This window comes from Crocuta crocuta, unplaced genomic scaffold, assembly GCF_008692635.1.
Source record: "Crocuta crocuta isolate KB4526 unplaced genomic scaffold, BGI_CrCroc_1.0 scaffold1280, whole genome shotgun sequence".
Classification (NCBI taxonomy): Eukaryota; Metazoa; Chordata; class Mammalia; order Carnivora; family Hyaenidae; genus Crocuta; species Crocuta crocuta.
The window spans coordinates 84,957-104,604 of record NW_027531014.1 but is presented as its reverse complement, the minus strand read 5'-3'; the positions used below and the strand labels follow the sequence as shown (position 1 = coordinate 104,604).

Below are 19,648 nucleotides of genomic sequence, written 5' to 3'. Positions count from 1 at the left end.
AACACAGCTGCCAGGTTTCTAAAGACTTCCCAAAAGAAATAATGTGTAAGTTGGGAATCAAAGAAAAATCAGTGTTCTTAAGGTGAATTCAAGAAATGTAAAGGAAGATAAAGTAGAAGAAGGGAAAGGATTAAAGGTCCATTTAGTCCAGATAGGTGCTTCCTATGAAGTTATTACATAACACTTGGCATATTGTGTGAGTTCAATTATTATAATCAATTAGCTTTATTAGAGGAAACACATTGGATGAAAAGGATAGAGATACAGAGTCCATGAAACCAACTTTGCATGTGTTCAATATGAGATATGTGTGGCTATATACACCTGGATTTCAGAAAAGAGATCACTACTGCATATACAGACAGAATTATTGTTACATACTGATTCTATTCAAAATCAGAGGATTTGATGCATAGACATACTTCCCAAAGTGTATAAACACTTTATATACAATGCAACAAAAATACTCTTTTGCTATAGGGGTTGAACATAAAATTATAATTGATGAATGGGCTTTGGAGAGCCTCTCTAACAAGCCCGAGTTACTTGTTATGTAAATGTATTTTATCAAGGATCAAGCTACCAGCAAAGATACGATACTGGTAGTGCACTTTAAGATTTCAACTTCAAAACAGAGAAGAATGGCTGTGTAATATTCCATTGCACATATATACCACATCTTCCTTATCCATTCATCTGTCAATGGACACTTAGATTGCTTCCATATATTAGCTATTGTAAATTAAGCTGCAATAAACATAGAGGTGCATTTATCTTTTTGAATTAGTGCTTTTATTCCCTCTGAATACCCAGTAGTGGAATTACTCAGTCTGCTATACTCAAATTTTTAAACATATTTTAAAACATAGAGAAGAATGCATGGGACTAAAAGAAAATTTTAACATTGATATCACAATGCACTATCAATCAAACCAATCCAGAATATAGACAGAATTTTAAAATAAATTTGTAAAAATTCAATGGAGATACAGAATCCATAAATTATTGGATTGTGGCCCAAGTAAGTTGATCTATAAGAAATTTCTCCTTGGGGCACCTGGGTGGCTCGGTCTGACTCTTGATTGCAGTTCGTGAGATCGAGTCCCATGTCAGGCCCTGTGCAGACGGTGCAGAGCCTGCTTGGGATTCTCTCTCTCTCTCTCTCTCTCTCTTTCTTTCTCTCCCTTACAATAAATAAATAAATAAAGCTTTAAAAAGTTTCTCTTCAAAAACTGCAAGGATATTTACAAACTAAGTCCACCAGTATATTAACAATATTAATCACCAAATTGAAAAGCAAATCTCAAGTGAACCAGTTACCTGCTTGACTTTGTCCCTGTTTATCACTACTAAACTTTTTTTAAAGGTTTTTATTTATTTTTGAGAGAGAGAGAGAATGGGGAAGGGGCAGAGAGAGAGGGAGACACAGAATCTGAAGCAGGCTCCAGGCTCTGAGCTGTCAGCACAGAGCCCGCCACGGGGCTCAAACTCACAAACCACAAAATCATGACCCGAGCCAAAGTCAGACACTAAACCGACTGAGCCACCCAGGAGCCCCATCACTACTAAACTTTGACATCCTAATAAAATAACTGATCTTTTTCATGCAGAATGGACAAAAATCAGAAATCAGAGATGAAAAACTGTACAATAACAACATTCATTCTCCTGGGACTAACAGATGATCCACAACTTCAGGGTCTACTTTTAATTTTTCTATTTTTTACCTACTTATTAAGTATAACTGGGAATCTGGCTATCATCTCACTTACATTAGTGTATTCTCACCTTAAAACACCAATGTACTTTTTCCTACAAAATTTTTCCTTCTTAGAGATCTTATTCACATCAGCTTGTATTCCTAGATACTTATATAACCTATCAACAGGTGACAAGACTATCACCTACTGTGCCTGTGCCATTCAAGCATTTTTCACTGATCTTTTTGGAGTTACTGAATTTTTTCTCCTGGGTACCATGTCCTATGACCGTTACGTGGCCATATGTAAACCCCTGCATTACACCAACATCATGAGCAGCAGAGTTTGTAAAAGGCTCATCCTTTGCTGTTGGATGGCTGGCTTGTTAATCATACTCCCACCATTTAGCTTGAGCCAAAATCTGGAATTCTGTGACTCAACTGTCATTGATAGCTTTCTCTGTGATGTATCTCCCTTCCTGAAGATTTCATGCTCAGACACAAGGGTCATTGAGCAGATGGTTATAGTCTGTGCTGTGTTGACCTTCATCACAACACTTCTTTGTGTGGTTCTCTCCTACATATCCATAATCAAGACTGTTGTAAGATTTTCTTCTGCCCAGCAAAGGAAAAAAGCCTTTTCTACCTGTTCTTCCCATATGATTGTAGTTTCTATTGCTTATGGTAGCTGTATCTTCATCTATGTCAAACCTTCAGCAAAGGAATCAGTGGCCATTAATAAGGGTGTAATAATGTTAATTACTTCCATCGCTCCTATGTTGAACCCCTTTATTTATACTTTGAGAAACAAGCAAGTAAAACAAGCATTCAATGACTCAATCAAAAAAATTGCCTTATATTTCAAGAAATAAAGGAATGCTAAGGTTGATGATTCAAGTTTTCATAAGAGATTGGCTTCCCAAAGCATATATCAAGTTCCTAAAATAATTTGTTCCTTCCAAATCTGAAGTCCGTTCAAATTAAATCTTTCAACATGTTTCTTATATCCAGCACTTCCCTTACTTAGTAAGGCCACTTCTTGTAAATGTCTAGTATTGATGTTTTATTAATAGTTTTCCATGAAGAACAAAATATCACATCACATCCAGCCTTATAAAAAGGGAAAATGAAGTAAAATTTTAAAGAACAAAATATGAATATTATAAAATATTAGATTTGCAATTAAAAATTAAGTAATAGTGCTCACTTTAACTATTCTATCTATACCTTCTCAAATAATGACTTGATTCATTAAAGACACTTAATTCATGCTAAATAACTGAAATAAAATACAGAACAAAATCAACAATAATCCTGCCCACATGTAACATATATCACAGAAAAAATGTATACTCAAAATGTAAAAATAAATCTGTGTCATTATTAAGAATTCTGGGACAGGGGTGCCTGGGCAGCTCAGCCCATTAAGCATCCAACTCTTGATTTGAGCTTAGGTCATGATCTCATGGTTTTTGAGTTAGAGCCCCATGTCTGGCTCTGCACTGACAGCACACAGCCTGCTTGGGATTCTTTCTCCCTTTCTCTCTGCTCCTCCCCTTCGCATGTTCTCTCTCTGTCTCTCTCTCTTTCTCAGAATAAATAAAATAAACTTTAAAAACAAAGAATTATGAGACAAAGTTTACATGAAAAGAAACCAAAACAGCAATTCATAAAATTTATATAGAGATCATGAAGAATTCATCTATAATGTTGAAATTAGTAAGATCACAAATAAGTTTCCTAAACAAAGTGATAAAAGCTCTTCTCAAAAGGGCTAAGAAGTTATTTTTTAAGACAAAAATGGTAACTAAGTTTGAGGAATCAGTATGACTATTGTTAATGCAATAAGCATCCAAAAAAACCTGAAACACATATTGTTTTTTCAAATTTATATCGTAACTTAAGCAAGCAAGCAAGCAACAGCAAATCAAAGGAAGTGTGTTGTTCTCAGGATGAAATTAATAAAATTAAACCCACAAAATATACAGAAGCCTCAGTAAATATAATACATCATTAATGCAACATTTGCATTGCTAAAATAGCAATGATTTTGTTTGAATATGTACTATAGCAAAAAAAAATAATACAGTTTAATTTTTAGTTCATTGTATTAACAAATGGAGATTGGAATGAAGATAAGCCTTATAACATAACACCAACCTTATTTAAAACAGTATTGAATATTCAGTTAACTATGAATTATTATAATAAAGTGGTTATGACTGTAGGACGACACTGCTACCAAGAGCAAGACACGGCAATCAAGTAGATAGGACAGGCAGTAGGGAGAAGAAAGCTGTCTGGTGTTGTCAGAGAGCTTCTCGTAATAGAGGAAGCATTCTCTGATAGCCAAATGATTCCACTATCATTTCTTCTATCTTTTTTGATCTCCTTGCTCTAAAATATTCTTGACTCAAACTTTTTCACTAACTTGGACTTCCTTTTCCAATTTCCCCATATTTCCTTGACTTGCCTCTTTTACTAAAAACCCTAATTTGACAATCTTGAGTTCCCTATTGGCATGAAGCAGTACTTTTAGTAATTCAACACTTTACTCTTGCTATTGGGTTTTTGTTTTTTTTGTTTTTTTTTCAGCTTTCTAAAAGCTTGTAGGCTTTTAGAATTCTCTGAAAGCTCTCAGGGAAAAATTAAGAAAATCAAAACAACAAAATACATGGAAACCTCCTGGTATCCTCCGATCTGCCAAGAGTCATAGAGGGGCTAGAAACTTCTCTGAGTATGTTGTGGGGTCAGGTCCATCCTGCAGCTACAGGAATTCTGGTGTTGTGGGACAGTAATTAGGACTACAAGCATTGTTCTAGGGTTCTTAGAGCTTTCAGTTCCAGGTTTACCTTCGCTTAATCTCCTAATTCTCCTCAAAATGTCCAAAACAGCTAAACAGATATATCCTAATGTTAATAGCTAATATATTTTGTGTATTTATGTTATACCTTTCCTTGGGCTATGCACTTTAAATGGATTATCTTATTTTATATCCACTATGACTATGTAAGTAGATATTAATTTCATCTTAATTGTTTAAAATGAAGTAACTGAGACTGGGGAGCTAGTTGAGACTACATTTAAACCTAAGGTATGTGACTCAACAGCTCTACTTATACAAGAGATGTTTAAAAACTTTAAAAAGTTTAAAGTAAGAGTTCTCCTTTCTCTTTGTAACTAATACACCAGTAAGTACATTGAGAAAATAGCCCCCTACTTGTATATTAATGATTCATAACAAAATGTGAAAACCTTTCATTATCTCCAGACAAAGAGACTAAGAAATTATAGAAAGAGATTGAGCATTTAATTGCTTATACTATCATGTTTATTTCATCTTCTCAAATAAGGTTTATATTATAAATATATTTGTATATATTGCTATGTATATTTACATACAAATATAGAGAGAATATATAATATAAATACAGACTATATGCTTATATATTCTAATATATATAATAATAAACTATAAATCAAAGGTTTCTAGGAAAGATTTAGAAATTTCTCCAAGATAAACTCTCACAGGAGGCAGTTGTATTCCTGCTCAAGTCAATGTGCAAATGGCATAAATTAAAAGCCAGTGGCACTTCTGGCCAGAGTTTCACTGCAGCTTACATTCTATGTCCCCCTCCTGCATGTACACATATACATTTGTACTTAGGTGAGGCCCACAGAAGATGTTGCAATACCCCATGCATATCTTCTAATCCTACCTGCTGTGATGTGCACCAGCCAGACTTCCCGACTTCCAACTACCAGAAGGTACATAGGGCCAAGGGTCTGTTTTCCGGCCTCAGAGGTGTATTGTGCCCATCTTTGAGGCAGCCCAGAAGTGTCTAAAATTAAAAGTCCTCAAGAGCAGTACTCATTAAATGACTCAGATGAATTAGTGTAAAATATCATTCTCCCTTGACCTTCCAAGTGGAAGAATTCTGAAGCATGTGTTTTACCCTAATCCTGAGTTTCCACAGTAGGATGGAAATATCTGAGTAACTGTGCTTAAGGATCTTGAACCCCTAGATTCTCCTTCACTCTCTGACTTAAAGAAGTGGTCCAATCTCCCTTGCTAGAAAATAACAGCCTTCTCCTACTTGGAATATATATATACCTGAGCCAGTTTCGATAGATAGATAGATAGATAGATAGATAGATAGATAGATAGTCCTCATCTGAAGCAAATGCATTGGAAGATGATTCTGACAATCTGCCCTCACCTCAAATCATGGCTTCTATTACAATATCTAAGATCAAGTTTCAACATTGCCTTCCTATGTAAGTACTTTCCCTTCTACAGAAGGAAAATAATTATTCATCAAAATAGCTAAAGTGTACTGCAGAAATCAAGATAACACACCTAAGAGTGGACCATGAGAGTACTAGACTTGAGTAACAGTTAAATAAAATGTTGAATGAGGCAGAGATTACTGATATAGGGCCACTCTTGAAGGACTCATAATTTGACATCCTGGCAAAAACACCTAGAGCTAGCCCTAACCTAATGCTAGTCTGACTCCTGGAAGCTTGGACACGTTGGAGCCTACAGTAAATGAGACTTTACACAGTGTTTATAAATGGTGCCAAAGTCTCAAAAAGTTAAGAATGTTAGATTGGATTTGCCAAATAAAATGAGAGAACATACGAGCTGTGGGAAGCCAAAAGAAATTCTCTCCACAAAACAAATAAGTTATGTTCTATTAGAAGAAGCAACATCAGCATCACTGGGACCTTAATAATGACTGTTCTTTGTAAATCAGTGATTTGGGTGAGGGAACCTGCTGTTTGTCAATGACAAGATTCAGAGTATCAAAAGCCAAGCAGCAACACTTACTGTCAAGGGCAAGGTGGACTAATTTTCATTTATCTGAGAATGGAAATACAGGGTCACTGACCTGCAGAGCTCTGTGACAATATCTAATAGAATAAGACTAAACTAGGCAGCAAAAGAGGGTATTATTTGATCTCTGTAATCAAGAAGTTTCCAAAAGAAAGCTGAGGGAAGCCATCCCAATGGGAATTCATAGTCTCTTACCCAGTTTCCATACCTGAGCCAGTTTCCAGCTGTCAAACCCATCATTGAATGAGAGTCCATGTCTTCTTGTGGAAGGATCCTGCAATGTCACAGAAAATACCAACAAAAGTTTTTTAGCCAATCCTTCTCCAAGAAGAGGTATGTCGTTTATCAGAGTAATTCTAGACTTAGAAAAAACACAGTCCCAAATTCTTTCAAGGTGTGTTAAAATTGACCTTTCAGTTTTTGCTGGAACTGACTCTGACACCACAGGACACAAATGCAAATAGAGTCTGGGTGTTTCAAAGCCAAGTGATGGAATCCTGTCTAACCATCTTGTAGCAGATCCAATGGATCCACAGTCCCACCCAGTGATCATTTCTCTGGATCCTGAGGATCTAAAAATCAAGGTGGACAAATTAGTAATTGTCAGATCTCTTTCATCCATTCATTGATCTATGAATACAAGCCTGGCTAAAATTGGCAAAATTAACAATTGTTTGCCAGTGTGGTTCATAACCTGCCAGTTGGAGAAACAGTACAACCACTGTGGTAAACTTTCACTATATACTAAAGTGTAATGTAGGGGTTAAATTTCATTCATTCTTCCTATAGGACTATCCAAGTGACATGGCATTATTCATTGAATCTTTTCTTTCTCCTTGCAGCTGTGAATTTGCTGTAATTCAGGTAATCAAATAAGTCTAGATCTGTTACTAGAATTTCTATTTTATTTTGCTGGCCAATTTCATTTTTTTAATTTTTCTTGTACCAATATCACATCTTTATTGCTTTTGCCTTAGAAATCTTGATATTTGCAGTAAGTTTTCCAACTCTGTTGTACTTCAAGATTGTGTAGCTATGTTTTGTCCTTTTCATTTCCATCTAAATTTAGAATAAGCTTCTGAAATTTCTTAAAATTAAAATGCTACAGGTTTTTACATCACGTTGACTCAATAGATAAATTGCAAGAGAACTGACATTGTTATAATATTGAACTTTCTAATACATGACTATATATAGCCACCCACATGTTTTTTTCAGCAAAGGATTCTTCTACTTTATCCTCAGTTCTTACAATTACAAGTATTGGCTTCTGCAAGATCATAGTTAATACTCTCTGGTGTGGGATATCTATTTTACATATAAGGGCTAGATCAAAAAAAATTAAATTTGGGAGTCTTTGATACAGTTTGAAATTTTTTAAAAAACCCTAAGTGATAAAAAGTTAGGATGGTTAAATATTCAATGATATGTCTACATTCTTTATCATAAAGAATATAAAATTAAGAATTCAGTTATTTTTAATGTTTTTTACATTTATTTATTTTTGAGAGACAGAGTAAGACAGAGCATTAGCGGGTGAGGGGCAGAAAGAGAAGGAGACACAGAATCCAAAGCAGGCTCCAGGCTTCAAGCAAGCATTCAGCACAGAGCCTGACATGGGGCTCAAACGCAAAAACTGGGAGATCATGACCTGAGCCGAAGTCGGACACTCAACCGACTAAGCCACCCAAGTGTCCCATGTTTATTTATTTTTGAGAGAGAGTGTGAGCAGGAGAGGGGAAAAGACAGGGGGGACAGAATATCTGAGGTGGGCTCCACTGTCTTCTAAATTTTTAACTTAAAGACAAATAAGAAGATTCAGTAAACTTTCATTTTCCAAATGTTCTCAGAAAGAGTTATGAGAGTTACCCACTGCTTACAAAACACAGTTGGATGACCCATTTACCCGAGATGAACTACCTGTGTGTTGTGGGGCTAGCAATGACAAACTATGATCTTCTGTGGAGATGGTACCCTCTCTGCATAGACAATCCCTCCTCACAGGAAGAGTGAGTATCAAGAAGGGACAGAGTCACCCTTCATTATTTCATCAACTACTGGTGTTTTCATAGTTTTAAATGCCTGATTGCAGTTTTGTCTCTCCTTCTAGTGAAATCACTCCAGTTTCATGTAATTAAGTGATTTTTTTGTGTGTTTCCAGGACAGCAGTTTTGCACATATTTTAATAGATTTCTTCCTTGGTATTTAATTTTTAAGTTTATTTATTTATTTTGAGAGAGAAAAAAAGCACAAGTGGGATAGGGACAGAGAGAGAGGAGAGAGGAAGAATCCCAAGCAGGCTCCACACCGTCAGCACAGAGTCCTAAGCAGGTCTTGAACCCACAAGCAGTGAGATCGTGACCTGAGCCTCAGTCAGATGCTTAACCAAATAACCACCCAGGTGACCCAGAATTTAATATTTTTATGTCACTGTAAATAGTATCAGTATTTTATTTTATTTTCATTTTCTAATTCTTTGCTGTAAGTATAAATATACATTTTATATTTGTATGTGACCTAAGGGACTTTGCTAAAGTCAGTGTTTAATTTTAATGTTTTCTCTAGATTCATTTGAATTTCCTATATACATAAACTGTTATCTATAATCAGTAACACTTATTTTTCCTTTTTCAATTGACTGACGTTTTCTTTCTTTATTTGGCCCCTTTAAACTGGCCAGAAATATGAATACAATGTTGTGAATATAAATAATGAAAGTAGTTTTTTCTCATCTCAGAGGAATAGCTTTTATTTTATTTTTTTATAGTTTATAATCAAGTTGGTTTACATATAACACCCAGTGTTCATCCCAACAAGTGCCCTCCTCCATGCCATGACCACCCTTTCCCTCTTCCCCACCCCTCTCAGCCCTCAGTTTGTTCTCAGCATGAGGACTAGCTTTTAATACTTCACCACTAAATATGATATCTGCTAAAAAGCTTACTTTTACTTTTTAGGTTTTCTGAGTCAAATTAAGGAAACTCCCTCTACTCCAAGGTTGTCAAGAATCTTGTGATGAGTAGTGGTTTTATCAAATGCTGTTTTTAATCTATTGAAAGTAACATATTACTTTCATCTGTTTATGTAATGAATCATTAATTTGTTTTCTAGTAAGAAATCAAGCTGACCTACCTAGAATTAATTTAAATTGGTCATGATGTAATATCAATTTTATATATCATTAGATTTAATTTTCTGATACTTTTTTAAATTTGCCATATGCCAAAGAGAGATTAGTTTATAATTTTAACTTATTTTCTTTAACTCAACAGTTACTGATATTGATATTATCAGCTAGCTCCATAAAACTACCAAAGGAACTTCTCCTTTTTACCTATGCTCTGAAAATTGTTGTGCAAAATTTGATGTTGTTTATTCCTTAAGTTTTTCAGATATTTTATCAGTGAAGCTACTTGAGCCCGGAAATCAGCTTGTGAAAAGATTTTATCAAATGCTGTATTTCCGTAAGCATTTGCCTATTACATTTGTTAATATTCAATTATTTATACACTTCCAGAACATACAAATTTAATGCAATTTATATCAAAATTCCAGGAAGATTTTTTTACCTATGTGGACAAAATTAATATAAAATTTGTACGGAGAAGCAAAATGACCTAAACAGGCAAAACAATTTTGGAAAAGAGAAGAAAAAGTAGGCAGGGTTAGCCCATCAGACTTCAAAACTTTTTCTTTAGTTACCATGTTCCAAACTTTATGCTATTCACAGAGGACTGACACAAAGATCAACAGAACAGAAGAGGAACTCAGAAGTATGCCCCCATCAATATGCTTAACTAACTTTTTATAAAGTGCAAAAGCAATTCAATGCAGAAGGATAGACTTTTCAACAAGTGGTACTAGAGCAAGAGCATATCCACAGACCAAAACAAAACAAAACAAAAAGAAGAACCTCAACCTAAACTTCATACTTTACATAAAAAAATAACTGAAGGTACATAATAGATTTAAATGTAAATTGTAAAACTATAAAAAAAATTATTTTGAAAGGGCACCTGGGTGGCTCAATCAGGTAAGCCTCCAACTCTTGATTTCAGCCCAAGTCATGATCTCACTGTTTCTGAGTTCGAGCCCCACCTCCTGCTCCATACTGACAGCTCAGAGCCTGCTTGGGATTCTTTCTCTCTCTCTCTCAAAAGAAATAACAAACTTTAAAAAAATTATTTCAAAAAAAATCACTGCGTTCTAGGGCAACATAAAGAGTACAATCAGTAAACAGAAACCAAAAGCACAATCCATAAAAAGAAAAAGAAATAAATTAAATTGAATCAAAATTACAAACATTTACTCTGTGAAACACACTGCTAAGAGGATAAAAAAGACAAGCCATTGATTAGGAGAAAATGTGCAAAGCATCTATCAAACAAATGACTATTATGTAAAATATATAAAGAACTCTCAAAGTCAAATCAAAGTATAAACATAAACAATACAATTTAAAAATGAGCAAATGACATTAAGAGATGTTCTACAAAATAAAGATTTGTAGATGTCAAATAAATGCATGAAAATATTTTCAACATCATTAGCCTTTAGAGAAATGAATTAAAACTACAGCAATTATCACCACACACATTTCAGAATGGCTAAAAAAAATAGTGACAATATCAAAGTCTAGCAAGGATGTGAAGAAATTGAATCACTATGGCATTGTTGGTGAAAATATCAAGTGAGATAGCCACTCTGGAAAACAGTGACTCAGTTTCTTCTAAGCTACTTCTTATATCTACTGTCTAACCCAACAATTGCACTCTTCCACATTTTATCCCATAAATGTGAAAACATGTTCACGGAAAAGCCTATTCATGAATATTTATAACATCTTTATTCATAACAGCCAAAACTGATACAACCCTGAAGTCCTCCAACAGATGCATGATTAAATCCATACTATATATTACTACTCAGAAATTAAAATTGCTGATACATGCAACAACTTGGATGAATTTCCAAAGAATTATGCTATATGCTAATTATAATACTTTCACATGACAAATGACACACCCGCAGGAGCCATGACAGTACTGACCAGAGTCATTTTAGGAAGAAAAAGAGATGGGGCGCCTGGGTGGTTCAGTCAGTTAAGTATACAACTTCGCCTCAGGTCATGATCTCACGGTTCGTGGGTTCGAGCCCCCATCAGGCTCTGTGCTGACTGCCAGCTCAGAACCTGGAGCTTGTTTCAGACTCTGTGTCTCCCCCTCTCTCTGACCCTCCCCTGCTCACGCTGTCTCTCTCTCTCTCTCTCTCTTTCTCAGAAATAAATAAAACATTAAAAAAAAAAAAAAGGAAGAAAAAGAGGTGGCACCCCCATTCCAGAAAAGTCATGCCCCTTTCTGGAAAAACTTATGAGTAACTGTGTCCTCATTATCCTAACCCCACAAAACTGCTCTAAACACACCCCAAATGAGAAGTTGATCGGGGAATTTAGTTCCCCACTCTATATTCTTTGGCCATTGAATAAAGTTCATGATGTCTGACGCTCAGTTTTGAATTCGTTCTGGTTTTGTGATACCCAAAGTTCTCGAGAAAGGACTCTCAAGAAGAAGCAGAAAGCTTCTCCAGAGGTCCTTACCCCTTGGTGGGGAAAGGGAAAATCAAACAGTGACAGGTTTCACTTTGGCTGTCTCACCCCTCCCCCAGGCTGCATCGACACTACACTTAGAGAACTCTCCCCCCATGCCCTGGCCTATGATTTCTCCAATGAGAAAAAGCCCAAGGTGGACATCAAGCTTCATCAACATTGTAAAATGCTTCCCAGGAGCTCTACTTGAGTCTCACTTCACAAGGATTGCTGGGGGAATGTGTGGGACTAGACCACTGGGGATCAGATAGAAATGGAAAGGGAGAATGGGATTAACAATAACCATCCCTCAGATCTTGAAGACCTTGGAGTGGCACTTAAGCAAAAAGGAGGCCTATCTGCAGAGTGGGCTTATCGGGACAGGGAGCCCAACCAGAAGTTCTGCCTGATTTGTGTTCCCAGCCAACAGATTGTATCAGCCACAGAACCCATTTTACAACCCTTCCTGGGCAGGGAAAGAAGTTCAATGCCTATCCAACAGTTCTGCCTCAATGGAAAGCCTGGCTGAGGATGTCTGGCAGCCACCAAGCACATTCGATTGCTCACCTAGGCAGGGAAGCAAGTTGGAAGCCCCACCCAACTGCTGAACGTAGCCACCAGTCCTGTCCCACCAGGAATCCTGGCCAGAGAAAGTAGGCAGCTGGGGAGCCCATATGGCACCCCTGCTCAGGGATGGACCCAGGCTTAGAAGCTCTGCCCAACTATTAAGCATAATCTCAGGCCCCACAAAACAAGAGAGCCTGAAGAGAGAAGCTGGGGAGCCTGTGTGCCAAATCTATAGTAGTATCTAGCCCTAGAGCCCATCCTACAACCCCATCCAGCTGCAAGGCCCAGCCTCTGGCCATGGCTGATTGCCGAACACAGCCTTTGGACACATCCAGGCAGAGAGCATGGCCAGTGACCCACCCCTGTAATCACAGAACACAGTCTCCAGCCCCACCCAACTGTGTGGCACAGCTGTAGGCCAGCCAGCCAGCCAGAGCGCCCAGCCAGTGCCCTCCTCCAACAGCAGAGCACAGCCAACTGCCTACCCAATCAGGAATGCCAGCCTATAGCCCTGCCCAAATTCAGGCACAGCCTATGGTCCCATCTAGTCACAGATGCCTCACTGGACAGCAAAGCCCTATCTGTGGCCCCACCTGAACAAGGGCTCCAGCCAGGAGTACCAACCAGTTGGGGAGCACAGCCTGAGGCCCCACCCAACAAGGACCATTTGTTGAAGCCATCCCACAGTCCTGCCGAATCACAGAGTACAAGCAGCAGCATTGCCCTGCCAAGGAACATAGCCTGTGACACTGTGCGACCAGAGGTGACTGCGAAACCCAGCTGGTAGATTGCAAAGCCCACTCAGCAGCCCCACTTGACATGGAACCCAGCCAGCAGTCCACCCAAACCACAGAGCGCAAGCAGTGGCCTGACCCAACTATAGTCCTGATAACAAGCCCTGCCACAATCAATACTCAGTGACCTGTCCACAACCCCAGGCTGGGTTGACTGGTGAAGGTCTCTTCCTGCCACACAGAACCAATAAAGCTTGGAAACTGGAACAATTTCCTCAAATATGCAGATATTGATGCAAGGATACAAGGATGATGAAGAATCAGATAAACCTGATACCACTAAAGGAAACTAATAAATCTCCAATAATGACCTTAAAGAAATTGAAATACATGACCTGGCTGATAGAGAATTCAGAATACTCCTCCTGATGAAGTTTAGTGAACCATAAGGACACACAGAGAGATGACGCAACAAAATTAAGGAAATAACGCATGAGGTCAACAAAGAAATAGAAACCATCCAAAAAGAAAAAGGAAAAAAGCCAAAATCCTAGAGTTGAAGAATACAATAACAAAACTGAAGAATTCAATAAAAATCTTCAACAGCAGACTAAACCAAGCAGAAGAAAAATCAGTTAACTCACTTCTGGATATATATCTAAAGAAAATGAAATCAGAATCTTGAAGAGTTACCTGCTTTCCCACATTCATTACAGTTTTATTCATAATAACCAAATATGGAAACAACCTAAATGTCCATATATAGATGAATGGATAAAGGAGATATGACTATATATGGATAGGTATATACAAATATATAGTGAAATATATAGAATGGAATATTCTTCAACCATTAAAAAGGGAATCCTGCCATTCGCAACTATATAAATGGAGCTTGAAGGCATAATGCTAAACAAAATAAATGAGACAGAGAAAGACAAAATACTACATAATCTCACTTACATGTGAAATCTGAAAAAGCAGAACTCCTAAAAATAGAGTAGAATGGTGGTTAGCAAGGGCTGGAAGTTTGGGGAAATGAAGAGATGTTGGCCAAAGGATACAAACTTCCACTTATAAGACAATTAAGTTTTGTAGATCTAATGCACAGCATGGTTGCTATAGTTAATAATACTGTTTTATACACTAGGAAGTTGCTAACAGAGTAGCTCTTAGATGACCTGACCACAAAAAAAGAAACAGTAATTATGTGACACGATTGAAGTATTAGCTAATACTATGAGGATAATCATTTTGCAATGTATAAGTGTACCAAATCAACACATTGTACACTTTAAAATTACATATTGTTAAGGGTGCCTGGGTGGCTCAGTCGGTTAACCATCAGACTTCAGCTCAGGTCATGATCTCAAGGTTTGTGAGTTCAAATCCCACATCAGGCTCTGTGCTGACAGCTCAGAGCCTGGAGCCTGCTTTGGATTCTGTGACTCCCTCTCTCTCTGCCCCTCCCCTACTCAAGAATTGTCTCTTTCTGTCTCTCAAAAAATAAATAAACTTACACAATGGCATATGTCAGTTATACTCAATAAATGCAGGGGAGAAAAACTTAACAAAGAACAAAACAATTCACTACCACCTCCTGCCAACCCACTCCCTGGATTTCAAAATTTGTTCAAAGAGGAAGGACTAGAAAATCTTCATTTTGATTTTCTAAGACATAATAAATGCCAATATTCCAAGGACAACAACAAAGAAGAAATTATACTTTCATTCCTATGCTATCATTATGAAAATTCATATTTTCCCTTTCCTATTCCTGTCTTTTACTTCATAGCTGGAATGCCTTCATCTATTCTTTGAACACAAATTATCCAACCCTTACCATTCTGTGTTAAGGTATGTTAGCAGGTTATGCTGGGCTTCTTTTCCAGTTCACAGGTTTTCTATTTCTTTCATGTGTGGCAAGTTAAGGATTGAGACACCCTTTCTGTTAATATTTTTATTTTTCTAACACATTTGAGAGAAATGCCTTAACATCACTAATGTCTGGCTGTCATCCTTCCTTAATTTCTATGCCACTAGAAGTGTGTCCTATGTTTTATACTTCTTGGCTGCAACTCTCATATCATCACTTAGCCTCATATCTCATTTCACTTAGTAATGTTTCTTTTGGGTCTTAGGATAATGCTCTCTACATTGTGTTGGACTTTATGCTTTCAGATAATGGATCCCCAAGTCAGTTACTTTGAAGCATGCCACAACACATGATAAAATGAGTAACTTTGCAACCATTTTAACAAGGACTTTCTAAACAAAAGATTTTGTTAAGTGTGGTAAATCTAATGGGATTATACACCTCCAACCTGAAATAGTAAAGTTAATTACGGAATAATAAAATGAATATGGTCATGACCCACTAAATGCTCTTATTTGCTTTGTCATAGATAGTGACCCTTCATATTCTATTAAACTGTGCTATACAAGTTAGTTTTATCAAATATCATTAGTGTCTTCTGATTATTAATCCCTGGGTAATGGTTTCTTTGTATTGTTTTGTTTCTTTTCCCTTCTCAATAGAATCCCTTGAGTATGCAATTAATTAAACGATATAAGAACACTCACATTTTTAGCATGTAAAATTAACAATGAAATATCCCCCTACCTAGTGGCTATAATAAGTGTTCACAGTAAGGCTTGAGAACTTATCTTACCTAAAATAAAATTAAATATAGCAGTATCCAAATCTAGAATTGGTATAAGTTCAAACTTACATACAAGGATGAGGTGAAAAGTAGAAAATTTACAAAAACACACCATATATTCCACCTTTTTGCATTAAGTTACAACTTAAAATCATTTTTTCTTTCAATTGCTTACTGAAACAATATTGTGTAGGCTTTCAGTACATTCATAATCCATTTTAGCTTTTTTTTAATTTTGCCTTTTCACATCTTATAAGAAAATATGAGAAAACACAGGAATTAAGGTAAATGCTTTACAGTTTGGATCTTTTATTTTTAATTGTAAATTAAGTAATTTTGTGGTAATCAAAAGCAGATATTTATAAGTAGCTTGATTTTTTTGGTTAATTATTTCACTTTTTTTGGTAAATACAAAGTGTGCAAAAGGTATCTATTTACAAAATGCACCTAAATCTGTCCACTGCTTTTTTTGTTAATAATATAAATTTAATATAGCAATGCATAAGTTGAGGAAAAAAGACTAACAAAATGATCTAGAGAAAGAGAGAAATCTTCACTCTATGGCCATGATTTTGCTACATTTTATATATCAATTTCTTTTTGCCCAATTTTACCTTCCTAAAGAGATATTTTTCCATTCATTAATTTTAAAAAATAGGAATTATGAAGATGGTGATTACGAGAGAATAGATGTGAAAAGGAATACACTACTTCCATTTAACAGCCAATAAACACAAAACAGCTTTAGACAGAAGGTATCATGAATTACTTTAAATAATTTCTCACTTGATTCTGGAAATCACTGTGATGTTCAGCCAGACTTCTGAACTAGGTCAAACAAATTTTTTTAAATCAAACTAGGAGAAAACTATTTAAGAAACTATACATAATTTTTCTGGGCAAGCATAAATTTTGACATGAGAACTGTAAAAAAAGAAATAAACATAAAATGGTAGAAATTTTAGGTATACAGTAGATATTAAAAGACAGTTGAAGAGTTGACTGTATTAGGAAAGAAAGTCATTACCAGCAGTCCAAAGTTTCACAGATAAAGATAATTCTGAAGAAAAGAAAATGCATTTTGTTTTGCTTACTTGTGTTTTGTTGTTTGTTTTGTTTTGTTTTTTGTCTCTTAGGGATCCTGTTAATGGTAAATTCCATAGGAAATAGCCCAACTGGTCTACAGTCTGGCTAACAAAACATTCTGAAGGAGGGGGAAGAAAACTCTTGAATTAGATCTTATAAACAATATAGCTAATTTCTAAAACGTTTCAGGGTGTTGAAAACCATTATTTAAAATGCGGTTGTAAGAATTTTGTTTTTTAAATTACAGGACAATTTCTCACTTTATTTATGTTTGTGTTCTAAAGTTTTTCTTAGCCTAAAAGCTATCCATTATGGTAATTACTATGTTAAAAAGTAAAACCTAAATAACTACATACCTTCCTTAATTTTGTAGAGAGGAACTTAGCTTTATATACAAGATTGGACAAATGATCTATGAAATTTCTTTTTACACTAAGAAGTAGTGACTATGTTCTATGATTTTCAGGCCTATCTGCAATTTTCTGATTTGCCACCCAAATGGCATAGATTTTGAATTATGTTCTTATTGCTACCATTCATGAAATAACAACATATATTCTAGTGAGTCTTAAACATGTTGTATCATGTGCCCTTTAAAAAAAATGTGTGCCCTCTTCATACACAGTTTCCATAGAATTTAAGTGCATTCATGAATGTTCTGAAATCTATTCATGTATTGGAGGCTAAGATCTTATACCAGATATTTAGTATGATAAAATTAAAAAGAACAAAGGTGTAGTATTTAAATGGTTTTGGATTCAGTTCCCAATTAAATTACTGACACAACACTTCTCTACTTGGCTATGAACCTGTAAACTTTGTAGAAATGCAAATGCCTAGATCTCACCCAAGATATTCAAATGAATTGTGTGGGTATGTGTTGGGCATTTATCTTTGTTAAAGATTTACCAGCTTCAGAAAGCCAGCATTTAGATATATACCACAGACAAACTCTTTAATCTGAACCTCAATTTCCCTCTCTAAAAAGTGAGGATTGTAATATTCTGTTCAGAGAAGTTTGTTGCAGATATTAATAAGAAAATTTATGTAAATCTCCAAACACAGTACATGGTACATTGTTGGTGATCAATGAATGTTAGCTTCTCTCTCCTTTGTTCTTTCTTACTGACTCTAATAGCTAATCTTGACCATCTTTTTTCTCTTTTTGTGTAGCTTTGTTAAAACCCAGAAGAGAGAAATGAGGAACCATTCAATGCAGACAGAATTCATTCTTTTGGGTCTGACAAATGACCCTGAATTGCAGGTTGTAATTTTCCTCTTTCTATTTTTTACCTACTTGTTGAGTGTGACAGGAAACTTAACCATCATCATTCTCACTCTGCTGGATTCCCAGCTAAAGATACCAATGTATTTCTTCCTACAGAATTTCTCCTTTTTAGAAATCTCATTCACAACTGTTTGTATTCCAAGGTTCCTGGTAAGCCTTGTGACAAAGGACAGAACTATTTCCTATATGAGTTGTATGACTCAGTTATTTTTTTTTATCTTTTTGGGAGTAACTGAATTTTACCTTCTGGCTGCTATGTCCTATGACCGTTATGTGGCTATATGTAAACCTCTGCATTATACCACCATCATGAGCAACAAAGTTTGCTACCAACTTGTACTCAGCTCTTGGGTAACTGGATTCTTGATCATCTTTCCTCCAATAATCTTGGGACTCAGGTTGGAATTTTGTGCTTCCAATGTCATTGATCATTTTATTTGTGATTCTTCTCCCATCCTGCAGATTTCTTGTTCAGATACACATTTCCTAGAGCTAATGTCCTTTTTCTTGGCTGTGATGACACTAATGGTTACACTGATGTTAGTGATTATCTCCTATGGCTACATCATCAAGACAATTCTCAAATTCCCTTCTGCTCAGCAAAGGACTAAAGCCTTTTCTACTTGTTCTTCCCACATGATTGTAGTTTCCATCTCTTATGGTAGCTGTATCTTCATGTACATAAAGCCATCAGCAAATGACAGAGTGACTTTAAGCAAAGGAGTGGCTGTGCTCAATACCTCAGTCGCCCCCTTATTGAATCCCTTCATTTATACACTAAGAAACCAGCAAGTGAAACAGGCCTTTAAGAATATGGTCCAGAAAGTTTTATTTGCTTCAAACAAATGAGAAAATTCTAAAAAAGTATGAAGGGAAAAATGAATGCAAATGTTGCCCTTTTAATCTTGGATTACTTTGTCTTACTCTGTACATATGTTCACATTATATTAGTAATTTCAGTCCACTTGGGGACTCCTTTCATTCTATTATTTCTGGCTAGAAATTCTATTCCACAAATCTGCTCCTTTATTGTTTTCAGAAATGCAGAATTTTATGTGTGATATTTTTCACAGATCACACTGTATGAAACAAATATTTTCAGTGAGTCTCTGTATGAGTTTGCATGTTATATGCCTTTCCAGAACGTGGCATGTAAATGGAATGTCTGTAATAGGAATCATATTTTT

General features: G+C 36.0%; 2 protein-coding genes across 2 annotated transcripts; both read left to right on the top strand.

The window, feature by feature from the left end:
* The first annotated feature begins 1,635 nt into the window (after positions 1–1,635).
* Positions 1,636–2,571, top strand: LOC144237204 (olfactory receptor 6C2-like). The gene has a single exon (XM_077770880.1). It carries the CDS (start codon positions 1,636–1,638, stop codon positions 2,569–2,571), a length of 936 nt encoding a protein of 311 aa, XP_077627006.1.
* A 15,800-nt stretch (positions 2,572–18,371) lies between these two features.
* LOC144237196 (olfactory receptor 6C70-like) lies at positions 18,372–19,310 on the top strand. Its single transcript, XM_077770873.1, has one exon. It carries the CDS (start codon positions 18,372–18,374, stop codon positions 19,308–19,310), a length of 939 nt encoding a protein of 312 aa, XP_077626999.1.
* Positions 19,311–19,648: the final 338 nt, after the last annotated feature.

What these genes read in the sequence shown, in the direction of transcription:
- LOC144237204 (XM_077770880.1), top strand. Translation starts at nt 1,636, where the DNA reads ATGAAAAACTGTACAATAACAACATTCATTCTCCTGGGACTAACAGAT.
- LOC144237196 (XM_077770873.1), top strand. Translation starts at nt 18,372, where the DNA reads ATGAGGAACCATTCAATGCAGACAGAATTCATTCTTTTGGGTCTGACA.